At 42.5% G+C, this 10,990-nt stretch overlaps 1 protein-coding gene across 1 annotated transcript; it reads left to right on the forward strand.

Annotated features, from left to right (window-relative positions):
* Nucleotides 1-3,968: 3,968 nt before the first annotated feature.
* On the forward strand, nucleotides 3,969-10,867 carry cyyr1 (cysteine/tyrosine-rich 1). Its single transcript, XM_080519973.1, has 4 exons — nucleotides 3,969-4,237; nucleotides 7,247-7,346; nucleotides 8,184-8,344; nucleotides 10,379-10,867. The coding sequence occupies exons 1-4, from the start codon at nucleotides 4,171-4,173 to the stop codon at nucleotides 10,510-10,512; spliced, it is 462 nt and encodes a 153-aa protein (XP_080376099.1). The 5' UTR covers nucleotides 3,969-4,170; the 3' UTR covers nucleotides 10,513-10,867.
* The last annotated feature ends 123 nt before the right edge of the window (nucleotides 10,868-10,990 follow it).

Raw genomic sequence — 10,990 nt, forward strand, 5'->3', positions numbered from 1 at the left:
TAAGGGTTGGGATGGGGGGTGGGGGGGCGGGGGGTGGGGGGGTAGGGGGTTGTTTCAGAGTATATAAGTGAAAGAGAATAGCTTGTAGTCTACTTGTCCACCCCATCAGGTATGGAAAATAGGAATTGCTCGTAGTTTTTATGTTCAAACTTCAGTCCACATTTATTTATCGCAGACCTGAAGCACTTCATCTTTGCCAGCGGCACATTGTAACACCCCCGTTTCTCTAAACGCCTCAGTACACCGTACTTTGACCTTTTTAGCCATATCTTGCCCTCGTCTACTCTGCCTTCAGTGAGGGACCTCTTCCGAGACCAAAGAGTGTGTGTGTGTGTGTGTGTGTGTGTGTGTGTGTGTGTGTGTGTGTGTGTGTGTGTGTGTGTGTGTGTGTGTGTGTGTGTGTGTGTGTGTGTGTGTGTGTGTGTGTGTGTGTGTGTGTGTGGAGACCTAAAGAGGGACTTGTCTCCTGCTACTACTTCATAAGTAAGTCTCTCCTGCCTTCTGCGAAGGCACTTCCAAGATTTTTTTCTTCTTCTTTTGTACAGAATATCCGATCTTTATTTATTTTTGTACAGCCTGTTAAATATAATCATGTGGCTTTTTTTAATATTATTTTTTATTTGTTATTGAGATCACAGAAGGAAGTAGAATATAAAGAGTATTTATACAGTGTTAAATATATATATGGTCCTAGGTTCATGAATAAAGTATCACATTGACTTGTGCAAAAAATGCCTCAAGAGTTTTTTTTTGGTCAATGATCACCAATCAATTTCTTTTCAAGGGACAGAGAACAACAAAAAAATCCTCCTCAAAACTACAGTTTCTACATCTCAAAAACATTCATGTGTCGTGCTGTCATGTGCTCGCTTTTTCTTCAGTACCACAATGTGCCAAAAGATGGCGCAGCAGATGGCGCAGCTGGTAATAATTAGACAATATCATTTGAAGACAGATTTTACCACCGTTAATCACGTGGTTGGACACGCAGAATTCCCACTTACTGTATCTTTAATAATCACAAATTAAATAGTTTTTATGTAATTTGGAATTGTTTCACTTGATGGGAATAAACAGGCGTCTATTGTATTTATATAGAGAAAAATAAATATTTTCTTAAATTATTACTATTAAGTATCAAATGCGTCCACCAGATGGTGGTATTCAATTATATCAATCATCCTTCATACACCTGGTTGCTGTTTGTTACCGTTTCCACTAGATGGGGATGTGTTTCCTTATTTTAATCCAATTTTAAAGCACAGTCACTGCAAGGTCTTTCACAGACGACACATGACACCCAGGTATCACATTATATAGTTCATAGCGCCACAAATCTGACCATGCACGACTCAATTCCAATGAAGTCGGGTCATGGTGTGAATAAACACAGATTGCAGTGGTTTTCAGCCCCGGCCGAACTGAAAACAACAACAAAAAGTGCTTCCACGTGGTTAAAGTGCTTCATTAGAAACAGGTGAGTGATTATTGGACAGAGGAACGGCAACAGCAGCGTGAGGTGCACAACTTTGAGCAGCAAGAAAACCAAGATTTCACAACCAGTGGTTGTGATTTCAATATTCGTAAAGCCGTTTCTAAGAACAGCTCGTTTTTCCAGTTACAAGCTTCTTGGTTTGATGCTACATCTTGTGTCCACATGTCAAAGTGTTGTTGGGCAAGACACCTCGACTTGTCCCCAGCCAAGGTGAGGAATCACAGCAGCTGACACACTCCACCAATGTTGATTTTTGTTAGATGGTTAATGGGGTGAAACGTCCACATTGCTGGTAAATGTCCAGAAGTGTCACATGGACATCTTCAACTCCTGAAGTCTGTCCAGCTTGTTTGTAGCTGATCAGATCAGTTGGTTGCTCACCACCCATTCAGTTGCTTTGCAATAAATCAGTGACGTGGTTTGCTTCAGTTTTGCTCAAATCCTGTTTTACTCTGATAGTTTACAAGGTTTTGTTAGCTGATCTCCTCAGTCGTGACTCTCAGCCTAACTGGACCCATGCTGCACCCCCGGTTGATGATTTCCTTCCTAAGCAGCACAAAGGAAATCATTATCCACTAATTATAGCTGGTTAAGAGGAAGATTGAGCATCTCTGTAATCTCTGTAATGGTATAATGTGTCAGTGAGCTTGTAAGCCTGAACAACTGGTCCAGACCAGAAAACTTTACATTTTCTTTAAAACCATTGAATCGGAGCATTTAAGTGTGGACAAGTTCTAAAAACTCCATCTCCCACCTTTTTTTTTTTTTTTTTTTTTTTGGGGCTACCTGCTTGTTTTCACATGTCCCTCCGTCACACGAGCTCTAAAGAAACATCTGGAAGACATTAGGAATCATCGCTGCTCCTCCATGTGGGTGGCATTTCCCAGAACTAAATTATCTTCATCCCGTTGCCACCCTCGCTCTTCACCCATAAAAGTTTGTTTAAATTGTGCCAAATGTGATCCAGAAACGTCAGGAAGAAGCAATTAAAACCATTTAACTTGTTTCAGCATGATGAGTGTCCTTGCTGCTTCTGCTATTTTAGCCATTTCACTTGTTTTCCATTTTAGCCATGACCTCTGTCCATTTCAGCTCCTTTCATAGAGTTTGGTTCGCTATTTGCTTGCTTTAGAGCCATTTCTTTTTCAGTCACTTCATCTGTGGTATATTTAGAATACACTCTCAGACAACCAATAGAGGTCATGAGGTCATCCTGGATTCCTGTGGAGTATCAATGCTCAATTAACTTGTACCATGTACAGAGAGAAAAGTAAGGGCCCAAGGACAGAACCCTGAGGAACGCCGCATTAGATTTGTTGTTTAATCGAGCTATACTTTGAGAGGCTGTTCTCTCAAATCGATTTTAAAACGCACTGTCCCAGAGAAGCCAGTCCACTTCAAGTGTTCCAAGATGTTGGATTAGTTCAAAGAGGTTGGATCTTAACTTGTTGTTGTTATGGAATGATCAGGTTTGATCATTTGAAGTGGGAGGTCGCTGCTCCTGGGGGCTGCAAACCTTCATGAAATGCAGTTTGTGTTTGTCTGCTGGCTGCTTGTCACTCTGGTGTGAAGCTGAGAGTAGTGCAGCCTCTTGGTCATTTGTGTGTGTGGGTGTGGGTGTGTGTGTGGGTGGGTGGGTGGGTGGGTGGGTGGGGGGGACAAGAGGGTATGTGTGGCTTCTGAGTAGTATGCGTTTTTTTTTAATTGAATCATCAAAGCAATGATAACAAGACTGACTAAATTTAAATTCTGCCATTACACTTAAAATATACACATATACACATACTGAATAAGTATAAGATGCAATACAATTTAATTTAAACAATTTAAACAAAAAAACAACGTTATGATATAATCATATGAGACCCAACTGCCTCTGAATACTGCATTGCTCAATACAATGTGATGGCGCAATACAAGGTCAGTCTTTTAAGAGCCAATTGATGACATGACCTAACGTACTATGGTATGATTTGACATATGATAGGTCATAATGTAATGTATGGCTGCAACATATGCGTCATGACATGATATATCGTGTGATTTGATATATGGCATGACATAATGTTACCTAGTATGATCTAACATGACATAAGATGTCATATGACAGGATATATTACTGTGGAGAATGATAATTTGGCCACACAGTGGAAGACCGGGGAACTGGACGATATGACGCTTCTAAAGAAATCACACACACACAAAAAAAAACAACTTTGCAAAGCTTTGACCAGGAGTCATAATGAGGATGACTTCATCTCTCTCTCTCTCTCTCTCTCTCTCTCTCTCTCTCTCGCTCTCGCTCTCGCTCTCTCTCGCTCTCTCTCTGTGTCTCTCTCTGTCTCTCCCTCTCTCTTCCCCCCCCCCCCCTCTCAGGAAACCTAAGCAGGGTAATTTGAGAGGCGCACGGGGGAGGGGAGCGCAGTCGAGCCCCCCGCAGCAGCAGTCAGTCGGAGGTGCGGGAGCAGGACGCGCACACGTGTTGGAACAAACGGAGCTCCACTCCCCTGAAGCTGGGGGAGAAACAAAACAAACCTCTCAATGTTCCCAGAGGAGAGGCGAAGGTGAGGAGAGACGCGCCGGGCTGGGAGGATCTCCCGTTCCGGAGGACGAAACCCAGGAGCGTTGGAGCGCTTTTACGCACGGAGCGGAGAGAGAGAGAGAGAGAGGAGGTCATGGAAAGCCCGGGGAGGAGGTGGACGCATGCGGTGAGGTGGACATGGCTACTGGGCTGCTTCATGGGTGAGTTTGTGGAGATTGATGCAATCAGGTGTAATCTTGTCGTGCAAACTTTGTAATCTAAGTGAAATCTGCAGGACGGTGCTGCTGTGGGGTGGTAGGGGTGTGTGGGGGGGACATGGTGCTATTGTGTTTAAAGTGTGTGTGGAGAGACAGGAGCCAGGACCTCAGAGGACCACCCAGACAGAGCGCAGCAGCAGCAGCAGCCTGAAGGTGGCGCCCATCAAAAGACTGGCTGATTACACCAAACAGTGTTTTTCTTCAATTTCGTTTCATATTTGTTGAAGAAAAAGTCCTGATTTGCGGTGAGCTGGCAGCACTTGTTTGAACCCAGGCATGCAAACCAGCAGAGTTGCCTTCACGCGCGCGCGCACACACACACACACACACACACACACACACACACACACACACACACACACACACACACACACACACACACACACACACACACACACACACACACACCCAGGAGTGAATGGTTGCACTTTAACCCTCCACTAAAGAAAAACAAATATGCACGATGAAATCTAGAAAAGCGTCAAACAAAACAAAACCACACAGATCCAATCCTTTTATACCTTCATCGTGTTGATAAATGCATTATGTTGTTTATATTGTTGCATATTGTTTTTTCCCTTTTTTTTTCTTTTGGAAGAATACATGAGGCTTTTATTTTCTGGGGGAGGGGTTACGTTAGGGGTCAAGCAGGAAGTAGATCATTGGATGGGGGGTGCCTGACTTTATTTTTCTTTCATTTTGAAAAGTTGTGATTTAAAAAAAGGCCAAAATTCATTATTTCATCAAAACAGACCATTTGTGATGCAAATCATGTTTTATTATAACTTTCATTCAAGCAGACTGTATAGAAACACATACTTGTTTAAATGTATTGCCTTTGCACACATTGAACCAATAATTACACACTGCAGTTGTTAAACGTCCTTTATTTGAAGTGTTTGCCCTGCAAAGGCGCAAACCTGAGGGAGGACAAAAACAAAGTGGGATGAAAAGGGCTCGTGTCGTGGCAGCAGGTTGAGACGAACACAGACGCAGCTGTGTGTACACTGCTTTTGAATAAAAGAGTTTTCACCCAAGTGCAACAGCAAAGCGGGTTAATAAACCGAATTACTGACACGCGAGCGTGTTGGGTGGAGAGACGTGCAGGTGTGGCGAGGCTCTTTAAATCATCTCAACTTGCACATTGCCAGTCGTGGATCTGATGAAACCCCCCCCCCCAAAAAAAACCTCTTAATTAATCAGCTCCTGAATGGACCACACTCAACCATCTTGAGCTCGCCAGCTCATTCAGGCCTCTCCGCAGAGTCGCAGGTTTCCAAACCTTCCACTTTGAATCCCCAGCGTTCATCCTCTCCTTCTCAATTCTGTATAAATGTCAATGAGCTTCATATTTCATGGAGCCATTTTGTTTTTTGTTTTTAACAAATGTGTCCTGCTTGAACGCCAAGGCAAGATGAGTCATTGAGAGATTTTGAATAAACTGACCCTTGTTAATGTGAAAGTGGTGGAAATGGGCTCGAACAGAGGAGACTTTTTCATTAAACCCTGAAAGGAGCTTTTTTTAGGATTCAAAACCCTATTTAATGTCTGCCAGTTGTGATTATTCTCCTCTCAGATCAATACAACTTCCTGAAGAACACAGATTTTTGGGGGGGAAATAGCCATTCAGAAATAGAGCAGAGGCCTGATTTTTGGGGGGGGGGGGGTGAAAAATAATTTGTCCAAAAATTTAATTAGTGTGATACTAATCTAGTGAATACATGACTCCAAACATATGAATGATTTAATCTGAAAGATTTGAGCTTTTCTCCGAAACATTGAAAGTGACGCGACTGCAAGCTGAGCTTCCCCTCAGGCTGTAACCTCCTTAAGATTGGAGGCATGCAAGGAAAAGGGCTGGATTCTTCCCTCATGGTTGATAAAATCTTATTATACGTCTTCAATTTCCAAAAGTTAATGTGTTTATCGTAACTGGAAGCGTAAGGTCCCCCCCCCCCCCCCCCCGCCTCGCTGTAGGGGGCAGTGCTGAGCACACAGTTATCCCCATTTACACATGAAAGCGAGACAAAGATTGTAACTTTCTCATGAAATTAGAAAGAAAACTGGTTCTGGTCACTAAAAATTGGATGAATTTATCACATCTTTGTTAATGTGTTGAGTTTGAGTCCGATCCAGCCTCCAGTGGCAAACAAGTCGAGCGTGTCCCCGCAGCCAGACGTCTGCTCGCAGCCTTGTCATCTTCGTATCAGAAAGACCTCTTTGACTTTGTTTTGTAATTACAAACTTGAATTAAAGATCGGCAGATGAAAGCAGGTGCAGGATCTGAACTTTAATTGAGGGGAAACGGCGGGTTCCTCTGTGAATTCACCCCCCGGGAATTTATTTTTAATCCCGTCACCACTGGATTCTCCGCAGGTATTGATCGCCTCGTTTTTAAAACGGTTTCCTCAGTTCACAGGGCTCATTATCAATCACAAGCAAATCAAATGAGTCTTTTCAGCTCAAGATGGTGAGATTGGGGGTTTTGAGGTCAAATCATGAAAGGTCTCATCACAGTGAAGACGGTTGCGAGACAAGAACTTTTTTGTAAATTGCAAGTGGACACAACTAAGAACTAGTTTTAGATTGAAGAAAAACAAAACCAGGCTAAGATGGAACATGTAACATAAAAGTAAAAAGGTCTAAACCTGGAATTGAACTTTTGAATTTACAAAACATTGCTTCAATAGATAACAGTTTACATTTGCATCCATGAAGCAGTAGCCAGTGTAGATTACACATGTGTAGATTAACCATGACTAACAAATGGCCAAAATATTTGGAAAGCAGCTGTTTGACACCTTCCATGTTGAGAACAATCGTACACACATCTAACCCGACATTAAACATTGACAGTAACTGGCCTCTAGGTGGTGCCTTGTGGTGAAGTTGTTTAAACTCTGAACAAAAGTGTGTGGAACCAAACGAAGATGTTGTTGCTGTGTGTTGCAGGAGGTTGCGAGGCCCAGTGTGACGGCTGCGTCGAGTTCTGCTGCGACGGATCGCCGTCGTTCTGCTGCTCCTACTACGCCTACGTGGGGGACGTCCTCTCGTGAGTCCAACTCACAAAACTTTGCAAACAAACTGACTCAAGTGGAACCTGGGATGTAAAAATGAGTTAATTCCTTGCGTCGACTAGTTCCGTGATCCCGGCGGTGGGATCTGAACCGAAGCACATACCAGCTGCTCTTTAACCTCACAGGCTTTTTGACCTCTGATTTTTCTTTAGCGCGTTTCGCCGCGTCATCACTCTTGTATGTCCGTTAAAATCTGAGATTTCTGCTCTTATCTTGGGGTGTGCATGCATGTTGTGCTTGCTTAATCTGTTTTTCAAATAACTATTGAAAATCTGATGCGAACGTGAAACAACAATCTTTGCCAACGGGACATTATTGAGCGACAATCTGGTGTTTTTGCCTCAAACATTTGAGTCTAGTTAGCATCTAGCGAAATACCTTTAAAAGACTTATGTGTTATATTAGGGGCTTAATCTGTGAAAGTTTGATTATATTCATATTGAAGGATGACAAGTCTCTCTAAACATGCCAATCTGACAGTACAAATGCTTCATTAGCATTTAAAATCACCAGTGTAAATGGACTTGCTGAGAAAACCACCAAAACAAATAATTCCACATTTAAAATGGATTTTCCAATTAAAGGAGTGTACGATAGGATCTGTTCTACAAGCTCTTCTGAGTCCAACGCGCTGACTCACGCCGGTCACGTAGCGTACCTGCTAACAGTGACTCCTTTCTCTGTTTCACTGTGCCAGCTCACACACACATCACACTTTATCTCCATGGCAGTGGCTCAGAAGTGTGTTGGAGACCGTTTTCTTCACACTTGGCTAGCGTGGCTCAGTGTGTGTGTGTGTGTGTGTGTTCCAGGGGCACTGCCATCTCCGGCATCGTGTTCGGCGTGGTGTTCCTGATGGGCGCCGTGGTGGCCTTGTTCCTCTGCATGAACATGTGCATCAAGAACGGGCACGGCGCGCGGGTCGGCGTCTTCAGCACCTCCTACATCAACACTGTGACCCAGGGATACCCAGGTGGGTCAGAACGCACAGCGCGCCCAGAAGTCCGTTTTTATTGAAACAGATATCTCTTTAAGACAAGAAAGGCCTGGAAATCTAAAGTAACGCTACTGAAAACTTAGACTTTTCATTAAAATGCATGATGGTTGTAGAAATACTGCACGTCGTTGGCGGTTAAAGTGACAAATTTCTCAAATCGAGAGGTGGTGGGACCCAAAAATGGAGCAAAAACAGACATTGCTCCTGTGATGACAGTTAATGTGGTGTTTGTTCTTGTTCGGCAAGACATTAAAGCTCACAAATGGACCGTAGACCTTTGTTTTTTTTAATCAGAAGCATGGGTCATAACAATCCCAGGAAACTGTATTTTGTTTAGTTTACTCAGCATCCACGGCTCGTATCTCAAATTGTATTGTAAAATATCTAACTGTGATTTATATTTTTCACATTAGAGATGAGTCTTTAGTAATTTAAGTTGGGACAAATGTGAAATGTAGCACTCTTCTCTGATCCACCTTGTTTTACCCCCCCCTCCTAGATAATATATATTTTTTTTTTTTATTACTGTCCAAGTCGTGATGAACAATTTCCTGACTGTTGTTTGTAGGTCCGGCTTGTTTTCCCACTGAAACTTCATCTCCTGTCCTCCGGTTCCCAGATATGAATAGAAAACTATAATTGCAACAATAGAATGGGGTGTAATGTGTTCCAGGAGCCACCCTGGCCTGGAGCACCAACCCCGAACCAAAAGGAAAAAAAGGTTATTTTCATTGTCAAACGGCACAAACTTGAACACGGGTGATCTTCTCCTCGTGTTTCTCAGCCTCAGGAATGTCACTTTTCTGTTTCTTTTTTTGTCCCGGAGCTCATTATTTATTCATGGTGTTTTATTCTCCTTGCTGTATCGCCTTCATGCTACATTGGACGAGCTGTTCCTCCAGATCGTATTTCGTGACTTCAGTGATCTGCAACAACGCTTGTGTGAGCTGCTGAATGGGAAACAAATTCTCGATTAAGACATTAAATCCTGTAAATCCCAAAATACGCTCACAACCAATTAAAGACGATTGTTGAAAAATATATGAATGAACTTCCAGATGATTTTTTTTTTTTTTTTTACATGTCTTTAATGCTTCTTTTTGATTAAAAAAAAAAAAAAAAAATGCTATTTCACCATTCGTCCACAAGAGGACGTAATTGTCATTGCCAGACTGTTGAAGTCTGTCACGTTGCCATCAGATAAAACATGGGGGAAAAAAGTTGTAATTAATTAAAAATGAATATTCACCTCAAATAAGCAATTTTATTGTATCTAATTTGACTATAGTAGGTCATCAAAGCCTGCACAATGCACATTATTTGCATTTTTAAGTTGTTACTGGCTAAAAAATAATACAAAATGTACCTTCAGAATCAAAAACAGTGCAACTAATAACCCAGAGTATATTTTTCATGGCTCATCTCATAATAGTGTTACAGCTGGCTTGGATTCACACGGAAAAACCATCGCATTGTTCAATATTTGGCATTTCTTTATGATTATATGGAGTATTTAATAGTGATTGTAGTTAATGACTGGTTTGTCCATTATGAGCAAAAAGAGTGAAAACAGGAGCTGGTAGAACCAAAAAACAAAGCAAAAAGAGAGTAAACAACGTATTTTATTCACAGCTTCTCCAATATTTTAACAATATTGCTTATGCAATATTTCTCCCTCAGGAGCTGGTGGGACATAATATGGAGCAAAAAAAGAATGATTGCCACTTAAATGTGCATTTCTAGTTTGGTTTCTCATTTTTACAACCAGTTTGCAGAATGTATTACTTTTATATTGGTGTCCAAGCAACCATAACCAGGATACATTCTAATACCGTGTAATATTTTAATCAATCTGAATGCAAACGCCTCCATTGATATGCATTTACATGGAAAATACGCAGCTGTCATTAGAATATTTATGAGTAAACATGAGCAGGTTGCATGGGGGGGAACATGGATGAAAACACACACATTCATTGATTTGACGTTTGTTGTTGTTCTTGACATCAGGTCCTCCGCCTCCGTATCCCTACGACTGTGAGATGTACCCTCCAGCCCTCCACCCGCCCCCCTACACGCCCACGCAGCCCCTGCCGGCCACCAACTCCCCCCCTCCTCCGTACCCGGGCTGCGCCGGCAAGTGAAGCCCCGAGACTCTTTTAGGAAGTGGGAACGTCCAGGGTAGAACGACCAGAGGATGTGGGTCACGTCGGAGGTTACCCACCCATCTGCCCCCACCCGTGGGCCATGACAGCCCCGCGTCGTGTCTTTCCAGGACACAATCTGCGTTATTTTTCTTTTTATTTGAATATCTAGCTGGTGATTAAAGACGTTTTAAAAACAAGTCGGGTCTGGACCTGCCGCGCATTGTTAAAAAAAGCTGCCTTACTTGAACTCTCCTTTGAATCCAAATTGTGAATTTCCAGCCGCGGGTGAAGTGGGGATTTTAATGAAACGTGAACTCGCCGTGCTGGTTTTACTGACGGGTGACACTGAATGAATGACAGAAGCTATTCAGACTGTAAATACGTGTTTTCTTGCTTCTTTCAGTGGCTGTGCTGTTGATTAAAGATGTTTGTATGAATGAATACCGACTGTCCTGTCTTGTGTTTTTTTGCTGAG

The sequence above is a fragment of the Blennius ocellaris genome (genome assembly GCF_963422515.1).
Source record: "Blennius ocellaris genome assembly, chromosome: 24".
In the NCBI taxonomy this organism is placed as follows: Eukaryota; Metazoa; Chordata; class Actinopteri; order Blenniiformes; family Blenniidae; genus Blennius; species Blennius ocellaris.

Excerpts from the sequence above, each read along its gene's own strand:
- cyyr1 (XM_080519973.1), top strand. The coding sequence starts at position 4,171 with ATGGAAAGCCCGGGGAGGAGGTGGACGCATGCGGTGAGGTGGACATGG. Across the intron at positions 4,238-7,246 it reads GCTACTGGGCTGCTTCATGG|GAGGTTGCGAGGCCCAGTGT; the intron begins GTGAGTTTGTGG and ends TGTGTGTTGCAG. Across the intron at positions 7,347-8,183 it reads TACGTGGGGGACGTCCTCTC|GGGCACTGCCATCTCCGGCA; the intron begins GTGAGTCCAACT and ends TGTGTGTTCCAG.